At 42.3% G+C, this 27,662-nt stretch overlaps 1 protein-coding gene across 1 annotated transcript; it reads right to left on the bottom strand.

Annotated features, from left to right (window-relative positions):
- Positions 1–1,068: 1,068 nt before the first annotated feature.
- Positions 1,069–20,551, bottom strand: LOC106566982 (carbohydrate sulfotransferase 11). Its single transcript, XM_014135701.3, has 3 exons — positions 19,996–20,551; positions 4,045–4,127; positions 1,069–3,053 (listed from the first exon to the last, which is right to left on the bottom strand). The coding sequence occupies exons 1-3, from the start codon at positions 20,087–20,089 to the stop codon at positions 2,208–2,210; spliced, it is 1,023 nt and encodes a 340-aa protein (XP_013991176.1). The 5' UTR covers positions 20,090–20,551; the 3' UTR covers positions 1,069–2,207.
- Positions 20,552–27,662: the final 7,111 nt, after the last annotated feature.

The raw sequence follows: 27,662 nt of genomic DNA, 5'->3' as shown, positions 1-27,662 counted from the left end.
TTGGCCTCCTGGCCAAACAGCAATCGAGGGAGAAGGGCCTTGGTCAGAGAGGTGACCAAGAACCCGATGGACGCTCTGATAGAACCTTCCAGAAGGACAACCATCTCTGCAGCACTCCACCAATCAGGCCTATGGTAGAGCGGCCAGACAGAAGCCACTCCTCAGTAAAAGGCACATGACAGCCCGCTGGAGTTTGCCAAAAGCCCCCTAAAGACTCTCAGACCAGAAACAAGATTCTCTGGTCTGATGAAACCAAGATTGAACTCTTTGGCCTGAATGCCAAGCGTCATGTCTGGAGGAAACCTGGCACCATCCCTACAGTGAAGCATGGTGGTGGCAGCATCATACTGTGGGGGTGTTTTTCACCGGCAGGGACTGGGAGACGAGTCAGGACCGAGGGAAAGATGAACGGAGCAAGTACAGAGAGATCCTTGATGAAAACCTGCTCCAGAGTGCTCAGGACCTCAGACTGGGCCGAAGATTCACCTTCCAACAGGACAATGGCCCTAAGCACACAGCCAAGACAACGCAGGAGTGGCTTCGGGCAAGTATCTGAATGTCCTTGAGTGGCCCAGCCAGAGCCCGGACTTGAACCCGATTTAATATCTCTAGAGACCTGAAAATAGCAGTACAGCGATGCTCCCCATCCAACCTGACAGAGCTTAAGATGATTTGCAGAGATTAATGGGACAAACTCCCCAAATACAGGTATGCCAAGCTTGTTGGCTTCATACCCAAGAAGACTCAAGAATGTAATCGCTGCCAAAGGTGCTTCAACAAAGTACTGAGTAAAGGGTCTGAATACTTATATAAATGTGATAATTCAGTTATAATTTTTTATGCATTTGCAAAAATTTCTAAAACCTGTTTTTGCTTTGTCATTATGGGGTATTGTGTGTAGATTGATGAGGGAAAAAAACAATGGAATCTATTTTAGAATAAGGCTGTACCGTAACAAAATGTGGAAAAAGTGAAGCGGTCTGAATACTTTCAGAATGCACTGTACAGTGTACCGTTGTTATGGACAAACTTTGTTCCAAAAGGTTGCAATGAGGCATAACATCAACAGTCATGAAAACTAATTTTATTAACTGCTCTCATAGTCAAGAAAAATACTGCATGCTATAAATGTAATTTAATATTTGTCTTTTACCAGACGGCCTACCTGGTTTTAACATGTAGTGCCCCTGTAAGTAGGTAGTTAGCCCTAGGTGGCTATCCACAGTTCAACAAGGAGTGCTCTGATGAGGGGCTGCCTTGGCCCAAACCACAGCTATGCACCGTTTGCTCAGTCTAACGTGAGCTAAATAAAGAGGTGATTCTGCAAAGCTTGTGCCATTTCTGTAATTAACTCCCTATCTGCAGGCAATCTGCCTGCCAGGCTTTATACAACCAGCATACATTGTTGATCAGAACATATTTACTATCAACTGTGGCTTATGTAACGTCATGAACAGGTGGCAATCATTTTATAATGTGGGAAAAGTGTGACATGGTACAGTATGAATGATGACTTCACTGTGTATTAAAAAAAATATGCTACCATGTAAGATAAACCATTTAAACTGGTTCAATTCATATTGGGTCTGTGCAAGCCTCATACTTCTGTCATTAGAGAGTAAATTGCTTATTTTTATTGGTTTTTATTCTTTCTTTTTAATTGTGGACTATGCTTTCTTTTGTTTGGTGGTTTATGTAAGTTTTATGACACCCTTTGTCCCCAGAGGAACATGTTTGGCTACAGAAGATGTGCAAGAGCCAAAGAAACATGCTGTATGTGCAAGCAGAAAGAAATGCATGAATTAGAATGTCCTCGCCCAATTCGCTCTGTCCATGACTCAGTCTATATTCACAATAAATACTCTTACAATTGTATAAATAAAGAAGGAGGCATAGTCGAGGGATTCTGTGATACACACAACAAGTTCTTTACAACCCTCGACATATTCATTGTAAAAGAAGAACCTGCTTCTCTCTTATCTAGGCCACATGAGGAGGATTAAAGCAAATATAGCGACTCCAAGGTCAGCCACCTATGCCCATAAACGTCTTACATCTGACAATGCAGTGATTCCCCCCACTGGCAAGGCCCGTATAAATAACATCTGGAACATCAATTACAAGCTCTACGCACCCAGATTAATTACAAATTACAGAGCCAAACAGATTGATTACTAAATCTCCGGCTGACATGGAGAGAGCCACCCTCATCTAGTCTTCAAGTACTCTGGGTTGGAGTAATTGAAGAGCAGGAAGTCCATGCGGTAAAGGTTGTACAGCTTCTTTTGGTAAAAGGGGCTGATGTTTTGGAAGAACTGAGCTGCCATGTCCCCGTTGGTCCTGGTGCTCTTGCCTGAGGTAGGGAAGCGGACCTCCCCGTCAGCACCAGCCAGCCGCAGCACAGAGCGGGAGTCCTGTTCCAGAGTCTCATACTTCCCCACCACATCGTAGTGGACGAGGCAGGGGTGGCACAGTGAGTGGATCCGCTCCCAGTGCTCGTTGAAAGGCTCCTCTCTCTGTGTGCGGGGATCCACCAGGTAGTACACAAACTCCTGGAAGGAGACGTCGTTGCCCCGCTCCAGCGCATCCGGCTGGGGTTGGGGCCGGTGCCGGCGGATTATCTTGGTGCCGTAGCGCTTGTGGAAGGCCGTGTTGTAGCTGCGGGTGAACTTGTTGCGGTAGGCCGACACTAGCCTCTCGAAGGGCTCCCGCACAAAGATGAATTTCAGGTAGCTGCGCAGACGGCGGTTGATCTCAGAGGTGGAGTACTCTGACAGCGTGCGCAGGTTGCCAGCCACGTGGGCCTCGTTGGCAGGGATGGCTAGCGGCTCGTGGTAGCGTCCGTCCCCCGTCAGGACCATGAAGACACGTTTCCAGTTGGTGCAGGCCACCTTGGGGACGTAGCAGTACAGCAGGCCGTGCTTATCGTCCACGATGAGGTGGCGGAGGTCGTCTGGGGTCAACACCCGTCGCTTCTTGGTGTGGGTGAGACACGCCTCCTCCAGCAGCTCCCGCCGACCACGCAGAGACGTCTGCACTGCAGACAAATCCAACTACGGTCACAGAGAGAGGAGGGGACATACAAGGTCAACACTCACATTTACAATTAAACACTTATAAGTGATGAAATATTACATCTCTCCAAGTGATAACATCTTCATGTAGCCAATCCTCTGACTAAAACAATTGTGCCATCTGTCAGTGTTTTAATCTGTCTTGTCGGATTAGTAAAATGAACTGGAATTGGCATTGCAACATCAAGGTCATCCACTGTGTTTCCCAGTAGACAGCCTCTGGCACTAGTCACATGCAATTGACAAAGTGTTTAACGTTATAATAAAGAGAAGCAAAAGAGGTGGCTTGATTTCAGCAATGTGGAAGCAATAGAAGGATCAAGGATGGGCATGGTGCTTTGTGTTGCTGTGAATAATGAACAGAAGATAGAGGGGTTGCCAGGTGGACAGAGTCCAAGAGAAAAAGACACACAACAGATAAGATTAGTTGCATCAGCAGCACCAAACTAACTGCCCTCTGTGTGAGACAGAGCAAAAAAGAGAGAGAGAGCGAGAGATGCAGTATCACTCAGCATACACTGGATTCCTGAGATTTTGGATATTGGAGCTGAAAAAGAGAGCTTTGTCTCTCGGAGGAAGAGGGGGTACTGTTTTTATAGTAACCACTAAGGACCTGAGTCATAACTTCTAAGTCAAATCAAATGAACTCAACTCAGTCTTGCAGTAACGCTTGAGCCATAACCTCTGAGGAAAGTTAAAGAAAAAGGTGGTTGGTATGTAGTATGATGTAACAATATTTAATGTATAGCAGCAATAATTCAGTACAGCGACCAAAGGCAACCCATTTGTTGAGAAATCAAATGTGTCAGAGTGGTTCTCCAAGATCAATGCTTTGTCAAATTTAATTTCCTGTGTGTGACACATCCGGAAACAATTACACATCAACATCAGGTGACTAAACAGTACATAACCATGAGTGTTCACACACATTCAAGGCATGATAGAATGCGGCCATTCTAAAGCTAGTCACCTGGTCTCCGTTGTAGAGGGCCTGTAGTGGACTTCTCCTGGTCTTCCCTGGGGCGATGCCCTTCCCCCCAGACTGCTCCACAGCTACAGGCACAAAGACAGAGAGGGAGAAAAAGCAAAACAAATGAATCATCTGAAAAGGGTATTATTGTCTGTTTTCTTTAGTGATGAGTGACGGGTACTCGATGTTCTTTACTGGTTGAGCTGTCCTGAACTGTATCCAACTCTATCACCCTCACCTTGTCATGAAAATCTGACTGTGGCCAGTGCTGCACACTGTAGTACAGTAGCCCATTGAGTTCTCATTTCAGTATGTTTTACCTTATGGTGCATGATCTCACATGAGCACCAGCACCTCAGGGCTGGAGGCATGTCAATGTTGGGGCCCTGCTCACTAGTGAGAGGAAACGGATTGGATTTGCACATGTGCCAGTTGAATGCAGAGGATTGCTTTACATCTCACATGGAGGGAGGGAGGGAGGGACAGAGTCAGAAATAGAGAGAAAGAGAGAGAAAGAAACCATAGAAGAAAAAAACTCTAAAATGATGTGTGAGAGGATCGTAATCTTAATGAAATCTCATCAACCGTGCAAGTGACTGTGTGATCACGCTCGCTGTAGCCAATATGAGTCAGCCCTTTAAACAGGTTGACATTCACAAGGCCGCAGGGCAAGATGGATTACCAGGACGTGTACTCATAACATGTCGTCACTGACATATTCAACCTCTCCCTGACCCAGTCTGTAATACGTACATGTATCAAGCAGACCTCCACAGTCCAGTGCCCAAGAACGCCAAGGTAACCGGTTTACAGTTGAAGTCGGAAGTTTACATACACTTAGGTTGGAGTCATTAACACTAGAAGCTTATTACCTAAAATGTATCAATTGAAGGTGTGGGTTCACAGCTCCAATCTGGATGTGTTGGTCATTACTGAGACGTGGTTAAGAAAACGTGTTTTGAACACTGATGTTAACCTTTCTGGTTATAACCTTTTTCAACAAGACAGATCTTCCAAAGGTGGTGGTCCTAACTTATGTCACCATTGCCCTTGATTCTAAGAAATGTTGTGCTGTTATTTTTATTGACTTGGTCAAAGACCATTCCTTTCCTGTGGGTCAGCTAAGGAGTATTAGTGTCTCTGAGTGTCACGACTTCCGCCAAAGGCGCTTTCGAACGGCTAGATGTTCTTTACCATTCGGCCATCAGATTTGTCACCAATGCTCCTTTTAGGACACATCATTGCACTCTATACTCCTCTGTAAACTGTCCATTTCTTAATACCTGACACTAGACCCACTGTTTGATGCTTATTTATAAAACCCTCTTAGGCCTCACTCCCCCTTATCTTAGTAACCTACTGAATCCCTCATCCTCCACATAAAACACCCGTTCTGCCAGTCACATTCTGTTAAAGGTCCCCAAAGCACACACATCCCTGGGTCGCTCCTCTTTTCAGTTCGCAGCTAGCGACTGGAACAAGAATTAAAAACACTCAAACTGGACAGTTTTATCTCCATCTCTGCATTCAAAGACTCAATCACGGACACTCTTACTGATACTTGTGGCTGCTTCACGTGATGTAATGTTGTCTCTACCTTTTTGCCCTTTGTGCAGTTGTCTGTGCCTAACAATGTTTGGGCCATGTTGAGTTGCTACCATGCTCTGTCGTAATGTGTTGCTGCCATGCTATGTTGTTGTCTTTAGGTCTCTCTTTATGTAGTGTTGTGGTGTCTCTATTGTCGTGATGTGTTTTTTCCTACTTCACATTTGTTTTATATCCCAGCCCACGTCCTTGCTGTTCTTAATTGACTTGCCTAGTTAAAAAAAGGTTAAATAAAATAAAAAGCTACCTCGTACCCCTGCACATTGACTTGGTACCAGTACTCCTTGTATACAGTGCCTTCAGAAAGTATTCATACCCCTTGACAAATTTTGTTGTGTTACAGCCTGAATTCAAAATGGATTCAATTGATCATTTACATAAGTATTCACACCCCTGATTCAATACTTTGTAGAAGCCCCTTTAGCTGCGATTACATCTGTGAGTCTTTCTGGGTAAATTTCTAAGAGCTTTCCATACCTGGATTGTGCAACATTTACCCATTACTCTTAAAAAAATTATTCAATCTCTGTCAAATTGGTTGTTGATCATTGCTAGACAACCATGTGCAGGTATTGCCATAGATTTTCAAATAGATTTACGTCAAAACGGTAACTCGGACACTCAGGAACATTAACTGTCTTCTTGGTAAGCTACTACAGTGTAGATTTGGCCTTCTGTTTTAGGTTATTGTCCTGCTGAAATGTGAATTCATCTACCAGGATCTGGTGGAAAGAAGACTGAACCAGGTTTTCATCTAGGATTTTGCCTGTGCTTAGCTCCATTCATTTATTTTTTATCCTGAAAAACTACCCAGTCCTTAATGATTACAAGCATACCCATAACATGATGCAGCCACCACTATGCTTAAAAATATGGAGAGTGGTACTCAGTAATGTGTTGTATTGGATTTGCCCCAAACATACAGTAACACTTTGTATTCAGGACAAAAAGTGAATTGCTTTGCCACATTTTTTGCAGTATTACGTTAGTGCCTTGTTGCAAACAAGATGTATGTTTTGGAAAATCTGTATTCTGTACAGGCTTCCTTCTTTTCACTCTGTCACGCCCTGGCCATAGAGAGGGTTTTGTTCTCTATTTTGGTTAGGCCAGGGTGTGACTAGGGTGGGCATTCTATTTGCACTTTTCTATGTTTTGTGTATTTCTTTGTTTTGGCTGGGTATGGTTCTCAATCAGGGACAGCTGTCTATCGTTGTCTCTGATTGGGAACCATACTTAGGTAGCCTTTTCCCACAGGGTTTTTGTTGGCAGTTAATTTCTGTTTAGTGTTTGCACCTTACGGAACTGTTTCAGTATTCTCTTTGTTATTTTTGTTTTAGTGTTCAGTTATTAAAATAAGCATGAACACTTACTACGCTGCGTTTTGGTCCGATGATTCATCTTCTTCAGACGACAAATATTGTTACACACTCTGTCAATTAGGTTAGTATTGTGGAGTAACTACAATGTTGTTGATCCATTCTCAGTTTTCGCCTATCACAGCCATAAAACTCTGTAATTGTTTTAAAGTCACTATTGGCCTCATGGTGAAATCCCTGAGCGGTTTCCTTCCTCTCCGGCAACTGAGTTAGGAGGAACGCCTTTATCTTTGTAGTGACTACGTGTATTGATACACCATCCAAAGTGTACTTAATAACTTCACCATGCTCAAAGGGATATGCAATGTGTACATTTTTTAAATGTATTTTATCTACCAATAGGTGCCCTTCTTTGCGAGGCAATTGAAAACCTCCCCGGTCTTTGTGGCTGAATCTGTGTTTGAAATTCACATCTCGACTGTGAGACCTTACAGCTAATTGTATTTGTGAGGTACAGAGATGAGGTAGTTGTTCAAAAATCATGCTAAACACTATTATTGCACACAGAGTCCATGACACTTATGTGAATTGTTAAACAAATATTTACTCCTGAACTTATTTAGGCTTGCCATAACAAAGAGGTTGAATACCTATTGACTCAAAACATTTGACTCAAAATAAAACGTGGAAAGGTGCCACTGACCAATTATTTTTTGTGACTAGCATGTGACTTTGCATGTGACTCCTGCTCTGATAAAACACACTTCCCCCTCTACATCTCTATCATTTCATCTGCTCTACACATCAGCCTGCGTCACTGATTATGACTTCCGCTTTTGTGGAAGCCACATGCACCGTGCACAGAGAAGTGGGAGATTCAGTGTTGCGAAACAACGTCAAGATACCAAATTAAACCCTACCCACTGGATGAATCAACGTTGTTTCCTCGTCACTTCAATGAAATTATATTGAACCAACATGGAATAGATGTTGAATTAAACTGTGCCCAGTGGGTTATCACTACCCTATGCATTAGTCCAAAGATAAATCAGAAGATTTTTCTTTTTGAAAAGATAATCTTTTAGCTTCTCCTATCATTTTGGATATGTGGAGATCACAGGATGCAAGCTACAGTTTCACTATTCCCTGTATAGCTGTGTAGACCATAGCTGTATCTATATATATATACATATAGACCATTGCTGTATAGACCATAGCTATAGTGCCTTCGGAAAGTATTCATACCCCTTGACAAAAACAGTTTTCTTGAAATTTTAGCAAAAAATTCAATGAACGGTAACATTACATTTACATAAGTATTCAGACCCTTTACTCAGTACATTGTTGAAGCAACTTTGGCAGCGATTACAGCCTCGAGTCTTCTTGGGTATGACGCTACAAGCTTGGCACACCTGTATTTGGGGAGTTTCTCCCATTCTTCTCTGCAGATCCTCTCAAGCTTTCAGGTTGGATGGGGAGCGTCGATGCACAGCTATTTTCAGGTCTCTCCAGAAATGTTCGATCGGGTTCAAGCCCGGGCTCTGGCTGGGCCACTCAAGGACATTCAGAGAATTGTACCGAAGCCACTCCTGCATTGTCTTGGCTGTGTGCTTAGGGTTGTTGTGCTGTTGGAAGGTGAACCTTCAGCCCAGTCTGAGGTCCTGAGCACTGTGGAGCAGGTTTTCAACAAGGATCTCTCTGTACTTTGCTCCGTTCATCTTTCATCTTGCCCTTCTTTGGACACTGTGCTAACAAACCTCCAAACGAGCTTCAACGCCATACAACACTCCTTCCGTGGCCTCCAACTGCTTTTAAATGCTAAGTGCATGCTCTTCAACCGATTGCTGCCCGCACCCTCCCGCCCGACTAGCATCACTACTCTGGACGGTTCTGAATTAGAATATGTGGACAACTACAAATACCTAGGTGTCTGGTTAGAGTGTAAACTCTCCTTCCAGACTCACATTAAGCATCTCCAATCCAAAATTAAATCTAGAATCGGCTTCCTATTTCACAACAAAGCCTCCTTCACTCATGCCGCCAAACATACCCTCGTAAAACTGACTATCCTACCGATCCTTAACTTTGGCGATGTCATTTACAAAATAGCCCCCAACACTCTACTCAGCAAACTGGATGTAGTCTATCACAGTGCCATCCGTTGTGTCACCAAAGCCCCATATACCACCTACCACTGTGACCTGTATGCTCTCGTTGGCTGGCCCTCACTACATATCCATCGCCAAACCCACTGGCTCCAGGTCATCTATAAGTCTTTGCTAGGTAAAGCCCCGCCTTATCTCAGCTCACTGGTCACCATAGCAACACCCACCCGTAGCACGCGCTCCAGCAGGTACATTGCACTGGTCATCCCCAAAGCCAACACTTCCTTTGGCCGCCTTACCTTCCAGTTCTCTGCTGCAAATGACTGGAACAAATTGCAAAAATCTCTGAAGCTGGAGTCTTATATCTCCCTCTATAACTTTACGCATCAGCTGTCTGAGCAGCTTACCGATCACTGTACCTGTACACAGCCAATCTGTAAATAGCACACCCGACTACCTCATCCCCATATTATTACTTACCCTTTTGCTCTTTTGCACCCCAGTATCTTTACTTGCACATCATCATCTGCACACCTATCACTCCAGTATTAATGCTAAATTGTAATTAATTTCGCCTCTAGGGCCTATTTATTGCCTACCTCCCTGCTCTTCTACATTTGCACACAATGTACATAGATTTTTCTATTTTTCTTTTCTTTTGTGTTATTGACTGTACATTTGTTTATGTGTAACTCTGTGTTGTTGTTTTTGTCGCACTGCTTTGCTTTATCTTGGCCAGGTCGCAGTTGTAGTTGCAGTTGACACTTGAAACCCCACCTCTTTAAGGAATACCTGGGATAGGATTAAGTAATCCTTCTAACCCCCCCCCCCCCCCCAAATAAGATATAGATGTACTATTGTAAAGTGGTTGTTCCACTGGATATCATATGGTGAATGCACCAATTTGTAAGTCGCTTTGGATAAGAGCGTCTGCTAAATGACGTAAATGTAAATGTAAAAAAAATTGTAAATGAGAACTTGTTTTCAACTGGCCTATCTGGTTAAATAAAGGTGAAATAAAAATAAATAAATACAAATCTTTGCCTCGATCCTGACTAGTCTCCCAGTCCCTGCCGCTGAAAAACATCCCCACAGCATGATGCTGCCACCACCATGCTTCACCGTAGGGATGGTGCCAGATTTCCTCCAGACGTGACGCTTGGCATTCAGGCCAAAGAGTTTAATCTTGGTTTCATCAGACCAGAGAATCTTGTTTTAGGTGCCTTTTGGCAAACTCCAAGCGGGCTGTCATGTGCCTTTTACTGAGGAGTGGCATCCATCTGGCCACTCTACCATAAAGGCCTGATTGGTGGAGTGCTGCTGGAAGGTTCTCCCATCTCCACAGAGGAACTCTAGTGCTCTGTCAGAACGACCATCGGGTTCTTGGTCACCTACCTGACCAAGGCCCTTCTCTCCCGATTGCTCAGTTTGGCTGGATGGCCAGCTCTAGGAAGAGTCTTGGTGGTTCCTCCACAGTGTTCTTGGGACCTTCAATGCTGCAGAAATGTTTTGGTACCCTTCTCCAGATCTGTGCCTCGACACAATCACGTCTCGGAGCTCACCAGACAATTCATTTGACCTCATGGCTTGGTTTTTGCTCTGACATGCACTGTCAACTGTGGGACCTTATATAGACAGGTGTGTGCCTTTCCAAATCATGTCCAATCAATTGAATTTACCACAGGTGGACTCCAATCGGGTTGTAGAAACATCTCAATGATCATCAATGGAAACAGGATGCACTTGAACTCAATTTAGAGTCTCATAGCAAAGGTCTCTGAACATTATGTAAATAAGTTATCTGTTTTTCTATTTTAATACATTTCTAAAAATATTTAAAAAACTGTTTTTGGTATTGTGTGTAGATTGTTGAGGATTTTTTAATTTATTTAAAAGGGGTCTGAATAGTTTCCGAAGGCACTGTATATAGACCATAGCTATATAGACTAGCTGTATCTATATAGATAGACCATAACTGTATAGACTAGCTGTATAGACCATAGCTGTATAGACCATAGCTGTTTCTATACAGATAGACCACAGCTGCATAGCAAAAGCACCCCAGAAATGGAATAAACAGGCCAAACGTGTGTTAAAATAGTGAGCAATTTACTTTTAACGTCTCTAAATGGCTTATTCAGCAAGAACAAACACCCAGCAGGTGTGGCTTTTGACTGATTCAGCTTTCTATGGTGCCGTGGGCATGTGGCGGGATTGGGACACATGCCAGCCTTGTTTGTTGACTAGACAAGACCCACATGATGCCAACGTAGGAAGATGTTGCTTGTGTGTGATGGTAAAAGAGCATAGTAATGAAAGTGTGTGAGGGCCCAAACTAGTGAGCAAAATGTGTTTATCAACTAAAAATACTTACAGTATTTTCAACATCATTATCTCATAAGGAATACATTGCTGCTTAAAATTACTTTCTGTTGTAACTTCAGTAACTCAGTTACGCTGATGTCAGCTTTTCACAGAAGAAGAAGAATTTAGAATATAAATGATATCTGACAGTGAAGTATTTGAGGTTTAGAACAAGACCAGAAAAATGTAAATGTCGAAGAGTTGAGAAAGTCTGCTCTAGCAGACCTTTGATCATCATGTGCGTTTAAGTCCGTGGTACAGGGCTCACGACACGCTCAACCTAAAAGGATGTCATGACTTTAACTGTCAGGAGAGAGTATAGACAAACCAAATATTATCTGAAGGCTCAAAGGTCCTGTTTGAAAAGTAGACATTAACTATTTTCAAACAAAAATTCTCACATTTCACGTCATATTGAGCTGACTTGTAAAGCAGGCTTGGCGCATCTAGCACCTTTCAGTAACTGACAAGTGTGTACACCCACCCACACGTTTAGTCAGCTCTTTCTCAGACTGGACATAGTACTGCTAAGTCCGAGGTGTGAATCCTTCTGCCCACAGAGGAGACACTCACTATAGGGAAATACACAGATATGTTTATTCTGAAACAAGTTAGTTTCCACCTTTTTGAGTGCACTATGTCACCAAGCACTGATGTTTATCTTGTTGCAGATAAAAACTGTACTTTTTTAGCTTAAGTTTTCATGTGCTGAATAAATAAATAAATGGTCTCGCAGATACTGGTAGTCTTCATGATTAGATTATTATTGGTAAGAGCAAGAATATTTGTATTTGTCAAACGACAGTCAATCATCATGTCACCAGAATCCGACCCTCAATATTTATTTGAAAGGAGCATCAAGATCACTGTGCACTTTCCCCACCCTGTGACGTTCATCGTAACTTTCCCCACCCTGTGAAGTTCATCGTAACTTTCACCACCCTGTGAAGTTCATCATAACTTATTTCATGTGTAGCCTAATAAACTGCATTTCCCTAGTCGTAGTGTGAGTACCAGAAAACATATCATCGTGTGACTCCAAGTTTACTTCGATATAATGGCTATTATATTAATATTAATATTATATTAATATTTGCGCATAAAGGCATTTCCACCACCATTTCTCGCATAATACATTTTACCCGCACAAAAAGATCCCACCATGTCGAACGAAAGATTTATCTGTTAGCATTCATAAAATTGTACAGAAACTTCCTGTTTCCATCACAGCTGTTTTTTTATATGGTACAGTATGACTGTACTCGCATAAAAACTGTAGATGGTGACGTGGTTACAGATAAATATACCCAACCCCCGGCCTGTTCACCGAGCTATCATCTAGAAGACGGAGAAGGTACAGGTGCATCAAAGTTGGGACCGAGAGACTGAAGAACTGCTTCTATAGCCAGGCCTTCAGACTGTTAAATAATTACCACTAGCCGGCCTCCGCCTAGTACCCTGACCTGAACTTAGTCACTGTTACTACCCAGCTACCACCTGGTTCTCTACCCTGCACCTTAGAGACTGCTGCCCTATGTACAGTTGAAGTCGGAAGTTTACATACACCTTAGCCAAATACATTTAAACTCAGTTTTTCCCAATTCCTGACATTTAATCCTAGTAAAAATTCCCTGTCTTAGGTCAGTACGGATCACCACTTCATTTTAAGAATATGAAATGTCAGAATAATAGTAGAGGATGATTTATTTAAGCTTTTATTTCTTTCATCACATTCCCAATGGGTCAGACGTTTCCATACACTCAATTAGTATTTGGTAGCAGTGCCTTTAAAAATGTTTTACTTGGGTCAAACGTTTCGTGTAGCCTTCCACAAGCTTCCCACAATAAGTTGGGTGAATTTTGGCCCATTCCTCCTGACAGAGCTGGTGTTACTGAGTCAGGTTTGTAGGGCTCCTTGCTTGCAAACACTTCGTCAGTTCTGCCCACACATTTTCCATAGGACTGAGGTCAGGGCTTTGTGATGGCCACTCCAATACCTTGACTTTGTTGTCCTTAAATGGGCTAGGTGGGACGCTTGCGTCCCACCTACTCAACAGCCAGTGTAATCCCGTGGCGCGTTATTCAAATACCTCAAAAATGCAAAAACTTCAATTTTTCAAACATATGACTATTTTACACCATTTTAAAGACAAGACTCTCGTTAATCTAACCACACTGTCCGATTTCAAAAAGGCTTTACAACGAAAGCAAAACATTAGATTATGTCAGCAGAGTACCCAGCCAGAAATAATCAGACACCCATTTTTCAAGCTAGCATATAATGTCACATAAACCCAAACCACAGCTAAATGCAGCACTAACCTTTGATGATCTTCATCAGATGACAACCCTAGGACATTATGTTATACAATACATGCATGTTTTGTTCAATCAAGTTCATATTTATATCAAAAAACAGCTTTTTACATTAGCATGTGACTAGCATTCCCACCGAACACTGCCGGTGAATTTACTAAATTACTCACGATAAACATTCACAAAAAGCATAACAATTATTAAAAAAATTATAGATACAGAACTCCTCTATGCACTAGATATGTCCGATTTTAAAATAGCTTTTCGGTGAAAGCACATTTTGCAATATTCTCAGTAGATAGCCCGGCATCACAGGGCTAGCTATTTAGACACCCAGCAAGTTTAGCACTCACCATAGTCAGATTTACTATAATAAAAATGTTATTACCTTTGCTGTCTTCGTCAGAATGCACTCCCAGGACTTCTACTTCAATAACAAATGTTGGTTTGGTCCCAAATAATCCATTGTTATATCCAAATAGCGGCGTTTTGTTCGTGCGTTCAAGACACTATCCGAAAGGGTAAATAAGGGTGACAAGCATGGCGCAATTCGTGACAAAAAAATTCTAAATATTCCATTACCGTACTTCGAAGCATGTCAACCGCTGTTTAAAATCAATTTTTATGCCATTTTTCTCATAATTAAGCGATAATATTCCGACCGGGAATCTGCGTTTAGGTAAACAGACGAAAGAAAATAAAGCATGGGGTCGACTCGGGCACGCGCCTAAGCCCATAGTACTCTGATCGGCCACTTGCCAAACGCGATAGTGTGTTTCAGCCAGAGGCTGCCTCGATATCGTTCAGCTTTTTCCCGAGCTCTGAGAGCCTATGGGAGCCGTAGGAAGTGTCACGTTATAGCAAAGATCCTCAGTCTTCAATAAAAAGAGCCAAGATGAACAACAACTTGTCAGACAGGCCACTTCCTGCATGGAATCTTCTCAGGTTTTGGCCTGCCATATGAGTTCTGTTATACTCACAGACACCATTCAAACAGTTTTAGAAACTTTAGGGTGTTTTCTATCCAAAGCCAATAATTATATGCATATTCTAGTTACTGGGCAGGAGTAGTAACCAGATTAAATCGGGTACGTTTTTTATCCGGCCGTGTCAATACTGCCCCCTAGCCCTAACAGGTTAAGCCATTTTGCCACAACTTTGGAAGTATGCTTGGGGCCATTGTCCATTTGGAAGACCCATTTGCGACCAAGCTTTAACTTCCTGACTGATGTCTTGAGATGTTGCTTCACTATATCCATGTCATTTTCCTTATGATGCTCATGATGCCATCGATTTTGTGAAGTGCACCAGTCCCTCCTGCAGCAAAGCACCCCCACAACATGATGCTGCCACCCCCGTGCTTCACGGTTGGGATGGTGTTCTTCGGCTTGCAAGCCTCCCCCTTTTTCCTCCAAACATAACGACGTTCATTATGGCCAAACAGTTCTATTTTTGTTTCATCAGACCAGAGGACATTTCTCCAAAAAGTACAATCTTTGTCCCCATGTGCAGTTGCAAACCATAGTCTGGCTTTTTTATGGCTGTTTTGAAGCAGTGGCTTCTTCCTTGTTTTACTGTGGATATAGATACTTTTGTACCTGTTTCCTCCAGCATCTTCACAAGGTCCTTTGCTGTTGTTCTGGGATTGATTTGCACTTTTCGCACCAAAGTATGTTCATCTCTAGGCGATATAACGCGTCTTCTTCCTGAGCGGTATGACGGCTGCGTGGTCCCATGGTGTTTATACTTGCGTACTATCGTTTCTACAGATGAACGTGGTACCTTCAGGAGTTTGGAAATTGCTCCCAAGGATGAACCAGACTTGTGCAGGTCTACAATTGTTTTCTGAAGTCTTGGCTGATTTCTTTTGATTTTCCCATGATGTCAAGCAAAGAGGCACTGAGTTTGAAGGTAGGCCTTGAAATACATCCACAGGTACACGTCCAATTTACTCAAATGATGTAAATTAGCCTACCAGAAGCTTCTAAAGCCATGACATCATTTTCTAGAATTTTCCAAGCTGTTTAAAGACACAGTCAACTTTGTGTATGTAAACTTCTGACCCACTGGAATTGTGATACAGTGAATTATAAGTGAAATAATCTGTCTGTAAACAATTGTTGGAAAAATTACTTGTGTCATGCACAAAGTAGATGTCCTAACCGACTTGCCCAAACTGTAGTTTGTTAACAAGAAATTTGTGGAGTGGTTGAAAAACTAGTTTTAATGACTCCAAGTGTATGTAAACTTCCGACTTCAACAGTACATAGTTACTGAACACTGGTCACTTTAATAATGTTTACATACTGTTTGGCCCACTTCAAATGTATATACTGTATTCTAGTCAAGGCTCATCCTATATAACTGCTGCTGTACACATCTTTTCTATTTATATACTGTCTCTACACACCATCATATACATACAGCGCCTTCAGAAAGCATTCACACCCCTTGACTTTTTCCAAATTTTGTTATGTTACAACCTGAATTTAAAACCGATTCAATTGAGATTATTTTGTCACTGGCCTACACACAACACCCCATTATGTTAAAGTGGAATTATGTTTTTAGAAATATTTAGAAATTAATTAAGAAAATGAAAAGCTGAAAAGTCTTGAATAAATAAGTATTCAACCCCTTTGTACTGAGTAAAAATTTGCCTAACAAGTCACATAATGTGATGCATGGACTCTGAGTGCAATAATAGTGTTTAACATGATTTTTAATGACTACCTCATGTCTGTACTCCACACATACAATTATCTGTAAGGTCCCTCAGTTGAGCAGTGAATTTCAAACACAGATTCAACCACAAAAACCAGGGAGTGTTCCAATGCTTCGCAAAGAAGGGCACCTATTGGTTGATAGGATTAAAAAAAAAAGACATTGAATATGCCTTTGATCATGGTGAAGTTACTAATTACACTTTGGATGTTGTATCAATACACACAGTCCCTACAAAGATACAGGTGTCCTTCCTAACTAATTTGCTGGAGAGGAAGGAAACCGATCAGGGATTTCACAATGAGGCCAATGGTGACTTTAAAACAGTTACAGAGTTTAATGATAGGAGTGATAGGAGAAAACTGAGGATAGATCAACATTGTAGTTACTCCACAATACTAACCTAATTAACAGATTGAAAAGAAAGATGCCTGTACAGAATACAAATCTTCCAAAACATGCATCCTGTTTGCAACATGGCACTAACGTAATATTGCCAAAAATGTGGCTAAACAATGAACTTTTTGTCCTGAATAGAAAGTGTTATGTTTTAGGCTAATCTATTACAACATATTACTGAGTACCACTCTCCATATTTTTAAGCGTAATGGTGGCTGAATCATGTTGTGGGTACGCTTGTAATCAGCAAAAACTAGGGAGTTTTTCAGGATAAAAAATAAATAAATAGAATGCTAAGCACAAGCAAAATCCTAGAGTGAAACCTGGTTCAGTCTGCTTTCCACCAGACACTGGGAGATTAATTCACCTTTCAGCAGGACAATAACATAAAACACTAGGCCAAATCTACATTGGAGTTGCTTACCAAGAAAACTGTGAATGTTCCTGAGTGGCTGAGTTACCGTTTTGACGTAAATCTACTTGAAAATCTATGGCAAGACCTGAAAATGGTTGTCTAGCAATGATCAACAACCAATTTGAAAGAGCTTGAACATGTTATAATATAATAATGAGCAAATGTTGCACAATCCAGGTGTGGAAAGCTTTTAGACACTTACCCAGAAGTACTCACATCTGTAATCGCTGCCAAAGGTGCTTCAAACAAGTATTGACTCAGGGGTGTGAATACTCACAGAATGTAGATGAGATATTTCTGTATTTCATTTTCAATAAATTTGCTAAAATGTCTAAAAACATGTTTTACTTTAATAAATGTTGAATGCAGGCTGTAACGCAACAAAATGTGGAATACTGTACATATTTATTTATATTCCGGACTTCGACATTGCTCCTTCTAATATTCCTATATTTCTAAATTCCTTTTCTTTGTGTAATTGTTTTGTATTGTTAGTAGGTATTACTGCACTGTTGGAGCTAGGAACATAAGTATTTCACTACACCCGCGATAACATCTGTAAAATATGTGTACGCGACCAATAACATTTGATTTGATTCGATTTGTAGACGATATCCAAAATACATCAACATATGTTGATGTGATTTCCGGCCATCCTCACCATAGACTGTAAAAAGAATTGTCATGCACCGTTGACCAGATACAATGCTATTTTACAGTAAACGAATTGACATCAGAATTTCAGCAAGCTTATAGGGAAGAGCATTCAACATGCATGGCACTTACACTGATCATTGGCTGAGACAAAATGATGATCAAAAGATTGTGCGAGCTGTTTTGTTAGACTTCAGTGCTGCTTTTGACATTATCGTGTGTGTTATGGCTTTACAACCCCTGCTATATTGTGGATCATTTTTTACTTTACCTAGGTAAGTCAGTTAATAACAAATTCTTATTTACAACAATGGCCTACGAACAGTGGGTTAACTGCCTTGTTCAGGGGCAGAACAACAGATTTTTACCTTGTCAGCTCGGGGATTCAATCTAGCAAACTTTTGGTTACTGGCCCAACGCTCTAACCACTAGGCTACTTGGCACCCCTGTTAGAGTTACCTGTCTAACAGAACACAGAGGGTGTTCTTTAATTGAAGCCTCTCCAACATAATCCAGGTAGAATCAGGCATTCCCCAGGGCAGCTGTCTAGGCAGCTGTCTAGTCTTTGAGTGAAGTCAGTGTGTCTATGTATGCAGGTGACTCAAACAATACATGTTAGCTACTACACTGCAACACTTAACAAAAAGAGCTGCAGTCAGTTTCTGAAATAAGAAAGAAGCAAGAAATAAGTTAGTCCTAAATATTTTGAAAACTAAAAACATTGTATTTGGGGGAACCCAGCCCCGGGCCCTTAGACTGTAGGGGGATACAATACGCATTTCTTTAGTAAAGACAGGTGCTGCTGATAATACTGCCATCGTTGTCGAGGCAGAGGACATGGATGTGTAGCCCATTTATCTGATGCTGTCTGGACAAAAAGAGTATGCCAAGTCATACTCTTTTTTGGCCAGACAGCATCACATACTGTACATGGACTACATACAGTATCGTCGGACAGAGGGGGGCTATTTCACTCCCTCGGATGCTTTTTCTGGTAAGACAGTTTCAGCCACTTGTGAAGTGAAGGAAAGTTGGAGGGTGCACAGTGCACTGTCAGGATGCTGGAATTATTTTGGATGAACGTGTAAAGGTAACCTACTTTTTGAAGTGATTTGTTTGACAATCAGATGAAAACATCATGACTAGCTGTGTTAATGGCACATTAAAAGGTAATACATATTTACAGTTAAATTACATCTTTACTCCAAAACCCATTAAGAAATGTTGTGCACATGCTTGGAGCGGGGGGCCTCTGCCTGGGGCCTCAAAATCACTAAGTCTGCCCCTGGGAGATGGTTGGATAGGAAGGATGATTGTAATAAAACTGTCATGTTTAAAGAGAAAGTATCCTATGACATAATGTAATAGCATAGTAAGAGTGTCCCTTCCTTAGTTGCTCACTTACTCTTGGAGGCTCTGTAAAATGAGAAACCTGGACTTATTACATAGCTCTTTCCCCACGTGGTATAACAACAGCATACTGTGGCATAGAAATATATGGTTTCTATTTCATTCTCTCTATTGTTAAAACGTCAGACATATGTTAAAACCTCAGACATAACCTGGGAGTGAGGCTAGGTTAGGTTCTCTTCCCTCCTATCATTCTCTGTCCCTCAGTATCACTCAATCCCTTAAAGGTATATGTTTCTTCTTCCTCTGCCCTAGCACAGGGGACCACAGGAGAGCTTAGGAAACTAGTCCAAAAAGGCCCAGGAATGCTTAAGGGTCTCTCAGAGGGGGCTACCAAAACATTCCATGGTTCACACTCACAATGCTTACTCATGCCCCGCCATTTACCCTTTCCATTGTGTCTCAACTCAACACATGTTAATTTAGGGAGAAATTGTGCAACAGACATGGTAGTTAATTTCAGTTTGACATGATGTTTGTTCTAAACTATTTATTGAATATAATATTTAATAAATGAGTGGGACTAGCCTAATGAAAAACAGCCTACACTCAGTGTATGTAATACACCAAAACGTCGCCCTACAAGAACATCATAGGGCACCATCCAATAGCACCCTGATGTGTAGTGATGGTCGAAACTTACCTGGCCTTGTGATGTTCTGAAAGTACAATATGACCATAAAAAGTGACCCAACGCATGTCGCCAGAAACAGTCGTCCAACTTTGGGTTTTCTCATCCTGATTCCCCGAGCTGGCAGAGCAGAACACTCGCCCCGAGGTGGCTCATGCGAAGCAGCTCGTCTGATGCAGCTTTGCGAAAGAAGGGAAAGAACGGACCTTCATGCGGAAAAAGTTGGAGGTGGCACCGTTAGGTCAGCCTCTTCGGCAATTAGTCTATTCGCCTATGCCTATGAATATCCAACAATAAATAAACAGCCGCGAAAATATTGGAATGTGCAACAGAATGTCGATTGTCTTTGTTGGTGTGTTCCGATAAATGATGACATTTTTCAATCAATATTTTCTGCTCCGCTGAAATGTCTCATCGCAAACATGTCCTGACAACCCCAAATGATAGAACTGTTTTATCAGAGTTCTCCGATCATTCAACAGTTGTTGTTTCCTCAATTTTGTCAGACTTAAAATTCACCGAAAAATGGTCGGCGGCACTTGTGCCTTGACGTCACACCCAACCCTAATACTTTGTAACAATGACTGACACCACAGCTTTGCCTCAGAGACATACGAAACATTGACCGACATTACGTATATCTGAGCACTTCCAAGATGTATGATACTTAGGGAAGACCGGGGACCAAAGTAACCGTTTTAGGATTTTACTTAGTATGAAAATAATATTTGTGTTTACATTCATACTATTTGTATACAAACAAAATAGGGTACATATCTTAGCTACCATCAGGCCAACACATTGTAAAGAAGTTTCTATGACACCGAAAGTGGTGGAAGTCAAATGTCCCTCTGGTATTTCTCACGGGTTAATTGTAACACTGTCTACAATTGTAAAAATGAGGTGTAATTGAAAAATATTCACATTTTAAAATTATATTTGGATGAAAATACAGTAATAGTTTTTTTGTATTATTATTTCATATTTTAGGCATGGCATGTTGACACAAAACATAGTAGCCAAAATTAATATAGCCTATTTTATTTAAGATACTTTTAGCATTAAAAACAGCTGTAGCATTTTAGCTAACCCTTCCCCCTAACCCTTATTCTAAAGTTAACCCAATTTGCCCAACCTGCTCCATAAATTCATCTAACCTTTGTCGTTTTAGTTCTCATAACCCTTTAGGTAAATGATCCTAACCTTTGTCATTAGTTCCACTAACAACCAACTTAAATTCTCCTTGTAATTTAAGCAATGTGATCTCAGAAAAAGACGTATAATACCAATGTTGTTGAAATTCTTAGACAGGACACTCAAAGTCAATATTAAATGCATCACTCTTTATTGTCAGCAAGCTGGAGAGGTCACAGTCAAACTTAGATGCATAAGCACCGGTCTGAAGTGAGCATCTTAGAGGGAGTTCCTTACATAGTGTAACGGGTGTCGTAATGATTGGACCAAGGTGCAGCGGGAACGTGTATACTCATCTTCTTTAATTGGTAAAAAGAAGGAAAAACAAAACAAAACACATATACAAACACAACGAACGACACTAACAGTCCTGTCATGTCATGTCATGTCATGTCATGTCATGTCATGTCATGTGCTCAGACACTAAACAAGGAGACAACTACCCACAAACCCCCATAGCAAAACATCCCTATACATAGGACCTTCAATCAGAGGCAACGAGGAACAGCTGTCTCCAATTGAAGGTCAATCAAAAACCCTAAACATAGAAATAGAAAGACTAGACTAGAACATAGAAATATACTAACATAGAACATAGCCCAACAAACCCTGAAACACTCTAAACAAACACCCCTCTTACATAATAACATAACCCAACAAACCCCAAACCACATAAAACAAACACCCCCTGCCACGTCCTGACCAAACTACAATAACAAATAACCCCTTTACTGGTCAGAACGTGACACATAGAGCCTTATATACTGCTATCTAAACCTACATAAACATGATTCATTGGAACGGTTTCCACATATGACTAGCTCCATCTCTATCTTAACTTAAAGAATATATTCTGGGCATTCTGCCAGATGTTCCTCCGGAGCCCCTCCTCCCTTGATCAGACACAGGCAGGAACTAAGGATTGTTTATGACACCAAAGATAAGATGCACAAAGTAAATTTCATTCATTACACTAACATATGATAAGTTACATCATCCAATTGGTATGCTATTGTACGGTAGGATAAGATGTATGATATTGTATGACCGCTATTCCATTCATAATGTAACCAAATGTGACATAATATATAATACTAAATGGAGTGGAGCAGATTTACTCACAGAATAATACCAATTGCCCTAAGACCCCGTTGGTCACCAATCTTCCCTGTGACAAATGTATCCAAAAATATTTTGTGGACTACTTCTTACAATGTTTACAAAGAAAATGTACGAATTCTGTTGAATTTCTGCCATTGTTGGTATGATGGATTACAGGGATAACATTTTTGTTTTATAATTTGTTTTACTGTAAATTACAATATACTTTAAAGGTAGACTCAGCTAAAATGACATTGCCATGATCAACACCGCCGATATTGAGATGGGCGAGATGCGAGACTTCGCTTTCACACAGATTGGGTTCACAACAAGCTGTTACAGCTTGGTAGCAACGGGACCAAAATAGTGGAGAAGTTGAGCCTCGCACTTCAACGCTCTTAATTACTGCAGAAATTGACCCACTATACAATTTACTTTCTGCATCTACACCATATCGCTTCGTCTACCATTAATATTTAAGTTCTTGTAGTCAAAATATGAGTTGGTAGCTCAAGCCATAACTTTAGTTTATCGAAGAGAGTTACTGCATGTTTGAATCTACAGCATCCAGTGTATACTTTGGGGCCTTATTGGGGAGGTAGGTTTGACTGATATGGTGTGCATTTGACCTAGTAGATGTCATCACAGTAGGAGTGTGGGGAAAGTAGATTTAGCTGATAGAGCCTCTGCAGTGTTTGGGAAAGCAGTAGCCTATCTTCAAGTTATGAGGTTGGATTTACTTTCAGATTTATTTATTTAGACCAAAGAAAACAAGTGATAGACAACAACACAGAAATAAAAATGTGATAAAAAAATATGGTGTGCAGGTGTGGTTGGAAGCGCAAGAGCTTATATGAAAACCACATCACAAAAAAACAATATATAATACATAAGTACAAACATTTTAAAGGTTGGTTAAAACAGATAACAAAACCTACTAATTATAAATATATAAATTAATTGATCAGTGATGTGAATGTGTGAGAGTTAGGCTATGTGGAGGAGATTACTGAGCAGTTTGGTTCTTCAGGCTGACCCCCAGTCTTCGCTTGAAGTTATTGAGGGATGATTATGTTTTGGCAAAGTGAAGACGAGAATTCCAGAGTATGTTACCTCTGTATCTGATAGAGAATTGACTATGTGAGGTGCGGCAGTGGGATAGAGTGAAGGTGTCACACCCTGATCTGTTTCACCTGTCTTGTGATTGTCTCCAACCCCCACCAGGTGTCTCCCATTACCTCATGTGTATTTAGACCTGCGTTTTCTGTTTGTCTGTTGCCAGTTCGTCTTGTCCCGTCAAGTCCTACTAGCGTGTTCCCGTGTTTCCTGTGCTCTAGTTTTTGCTTTTCCTAGTCTTCCCAGTTCTGACCTTTCTGCCTGTCCTGACCCTGTACCTGCCTGACTCTGATTTGGATTACGACGCTTTGCCTGCCTTGACGATTGCCTGCCACTTGTACTGTAATAAACTCTGAGACTCGTACTATGGGCCTTCTGTGTCTGCATCTGGGTCTTAGCCTGAGCCGAGATAGTACGAACTGGCCATGACTGACCCAGCAGACTCGGACCAGCTCCGCAACGCTGTCTCCTTCCAAGGAGCCACCATTGGAAGACACGAGGAGTTACTGCAAAGCCTTATGGAGGGACTCCATAGACATTTACATTTACATTTTAGTCATTTAGCAGACGCTCTTATCCAGAGCGACTTACAGTAGTGAATGAATACATTTCATACCTTTTTTTTGTTGTACTGGCCCCCCGTGGGAATACGAACCCACAACCCTGGCGTTGCACACACCATGCTCTACCAACTGAGCCACAGGGAATCCCCATAGCCTGGCAGAACGCCATGAACATGCGTTCAGTACATTGCTGGAGCAATTCTGTGGATTCCCAACTAGGTAGCAAGCCACAACAGTAATCCCCCAAACTCTCAGCAACCCCGCCACCAACGGCGCTTCTTCCCAGCCTACCCCAGTGTCCTGAGAACCTTGCTTATCTCCTCCGGAGCTTTATGCTGGAGATTCTGGAACCTGCCGAGCGTTTCTCTCCCAGTGCTCCCTCATCTTCAAGCTGCAGCCTTCTTCGTTCCCCTCGGACCGCTCGAAGATAGCATACTTGATAACGCTGATGTCCGGGCGGGCACTCGCCTGAGCTATGGCGGTGTGAGATCAACAGTCCACCGTTTGCCTCAGACTGGAGGAGTTCGTGGCAGAGGTACGTAAGTGTTCCATTCTCCATTGTCCGGGAGAGAGGCTGCTCCAACTACGCCAAGACTCCTGTAGTGTGGCAGACTACGCAGTGGATTTTTGCACGTTGGCTGATGAGCTGCCTGGAAACTGGAAGGCCTGTTCGACATGTTCCTTCACGAATTATCGGAGGTGATTAAAGATGAGCTCGCAGCCCAGGAGCTGCCCATGGACGTCAACTCCCTCATAGCCTTGACGCTCTGGATCGATGGGCAGCTACGGGAACGTAGGAGGGAGAGGGGATCTGTTCCTTGTCGCCCTTGCTCATCCTCTAATCCCACCTCGCCCCCGAGGAATCCCGGAAATCCCCAAAGTCTACATTTCTGAGAGAATTCGGTGTCACCCGTGTTCCCTCTGAAATCACAGAGGCCTGTTGACTCGCCTCCTCCGGAGGCCATGCAACTGGGCAGGGCTAGACTGTCTCCTACTGAGCACTCACGCAGACGGAGCACCAAGAGCTGTCTGTATTGTGGAGCTACAGGACATTTCTTATCTACCTGCCCATTCAAAGACCAGGCTCATCAGTAGGTATGAGTACACTGGTGAGCCGTACCGGGAGTTTCCAATCTCTCACTACTCATAAATCCCTCTATGCTTCCCTGTTGTGGGGAGACCAGTCCAAATCCATCCGGGTGCTCATTGACTCTGGAGCCAATGAGAGCTTTGTGGACAATACCATGGTGTTGGAGCAGGGTATCAAGACTAAGCAGCAAGCTCTGTTACTCCCTGTTCCTCACCGCCCCTGGTCCCATATATTCTTGGACTTCATCATGGGTCTCCCTCCATCAGATGGCAACACCACCATCCTTACAGTGGTGGATAGGTTTTCCAAAGCCGCCCATCTTATCCCCCTTCCTAGGTTTCCCTCAGCTAAGGAGACGGCCCAGCTCATGGTGCAGCACATCTTCCGGATCCATGGACTTCCGGTTGACATGGTCTCCAATCGCGGTCCTCAGTTCTTATCCCGGTTCTAGAAGGCGTTCTGCACCCTCATTGGGTAGTCGGCCAGCCTGTCCTCTGGTTTTCATCCCTAGTCTAACAGCCAGTCGGAGCGAGCCAATCAGGACCTGGAGACGACTCTTTGTTGCCTCATCTCCACCAATCCCACCACCTGGAGCCAGCAACTCGTGTGGGTGGAATACATCCGCAACACCCTTCGCTGTTCTGCTACCCGCAAACTTTCCCCCCATTTTATTGGCCCTTTCCCCATCTATAAAGTCCTTAGGCCCTCTGCTGTTCGCCTTCTGTTGCCCCGCAACAGAACCCGCATCAGAATCTCTCATGGCTTCATGTTAAAAACAAATTATTTTAAAATTATTTTCTTCAGGAATGTTATATTTTTCAAAAAACCACTGTATTTTTCAGTCCAGTTAGTACATACTAGCAACACGCATAACCACCAAACCAGACAGGCAAATTCATGGCAGTTAAAACAACCCAAGCCAGGTACAAATCACCTTAAATCTATAGTTTTATATAGAGCCATAGCTGAATGGAACCAATCCATATTTCTCAGGCAAAAAGTAAATCCACCTTCAAGAAAAAAAATAAAAGAACATCTAATGTGATAGACCAGGAAATAGAAAGCATCAACTGAATGTTAAATGTGTTTCCTGTCAGGTATTTTAATTATCTGTATTGTCTATTTGTTGACTGTTTGTGAAGTCTTGATAGTGGTTGTTTGTAATGTCTTGTTAATTGGTGTTGGACCCCAGGAAGATTAGCTAGCGTTACGGCGTTAGCTAATGGGGATCCTAATAAAAATGACGAATTCTGTTGTCCCGCAGCCTCCGTATACATCCCACTTTCCATGTATCTAGAATTAAACCCGTCTCACAGCCCTCCTGTTTTATACCTACATTTTCTGTTTGTCTGTTGCCAGTTCGTCTTGTCAAGTCCTACCAGCGTGTTCCCGTGTTTCCTGTGCTCTAGTTTTTGCTATTCCTAGTCTTCCAGTTCTGACCTTTCTGCCTGTCCTGACCCTGATTCTGCCTGCCATCCTGTACCTGCCTGACTCTGATTTGGATTACGAAGCTTTGCCTGTCTTGACCTACCGATTGCCTGCCCCTTGTGCTGTAATAAACTCTGAGACTCATACTATCCGCCTCCTGTGTCTGCATCGGGGTCTTAGCCTTAGCCGTGATAGAAGGTTATCGCAGTGTCTTGTGTTGCATAGATAGATTTCAGAATTAACCTGGAAGAATCCATTGAAAGGTTTAGGTAAACTGTGCAGATGTTTTAAACAATCATTTAGATTAAATTAATTTAGCCAACTCAGTCATGGCCAAATTTCTGAATGGTTCCAGGTAAGCAAATATGTAAAAAAATCCAACTTTGTTGAAAGGCACACACCAATCTATATGAGGCCCCACAGTTGACAGTGCATGTCAGAGCAAAAAAACAAGCCATGAGGTCAAAGTAACTGTCCGTAGAGCTCTGACACAGGATTGTGTCGAGGCACAGATCTGGGGAAGGGTACCAAAACATTTCTGCAGCATTGAAGGTCCCCAAGCACACAGTGGCCTCCATCATTCTTAAATGGAAGAAGTTTGGAACCACCAAGACTCTTCCTAGAGCTGGCCGCCCGGCCAAACTGAGCAATCGGGGGAGAAGGACCTTGGTCAAGGAGGTGACCAAGAACTTATGGTCTGATGGTGGCAGCATCATGCTGTGGGGATGTTTTTCAGTGACAGGGACTGGGAGACTAGTCAAGATCGAGGAAAATGTGAATGGAGCTAAGTACAGAGAGATCCTTGATGAAAACCAAGACCTCAGACTGGGCCGAAAATCAAGACCTCAGACTGGGCCGAAGGTTCACCTTCCAAAGGGACAACGACCCTAAGCACATAGCCATAGCAGGAGTGGTTTTGAGACAAATCTCAGAATGTCTTTGAGTGGCCCAGCCAGAGCCCGGACTTAAATCCGATCGAACATCTCCGGAGAGACCTGAAAATAGCTGTGAGGCGACACTCCCCGTCCAACCTGACAGAGCATGAGAGGAAGAATGGGAGAAACTCCCCAAATACAGGTGGCCCAAGCTTGTAGCGTTACACCCAAGAAGACTAGAAGCTGTAATCGCTGCCAAAGGTGCTTCAACAAAGTACTGAGTAAAGGGTTTGACTACTTATGTAAATGTGA

Source organism: Salmo salar, chromosome 13, assembly GCF_965601325.2.
Source record: "Salmo salar chromosome 13, fSalSal1, whole genome shotgun sequence".
In the NCBI taxonomy this organism is placed as follows: domain Eukaryota; kingdom Metazoa; phylum Chordata; class Actinopteri; order Salmoniformes; family Salmonidae; genus Salmo; species Salmo salar.
This window is presented reverse-complemented; position numbering and strand designations above follow the sequence as displayed.

Coding starts and splice junctions, on each gene's coding strand:
- LOC106566982 (XM_014135701.3), bottom strand. CDS start 20,089: ATGAGAAAACCCAAAGTTGGACGACTGTTTCTGGCGACATGCGTTGGG. Junction 4,128..19,995: donor TCAGAACATCACAAGGCCAG/GTAAGTTTCGAC, acceptor TTGTGCCTGTAG/CTGTGGAGCAGTCTGGGGGG. Junction 3,054..4,044: donor CCCTCTACAACGGAGACCAG/GTGACTAGCTTT, acceptor CTGTGACCGTAG/TTGGATTTGTCTGCAGTGCA.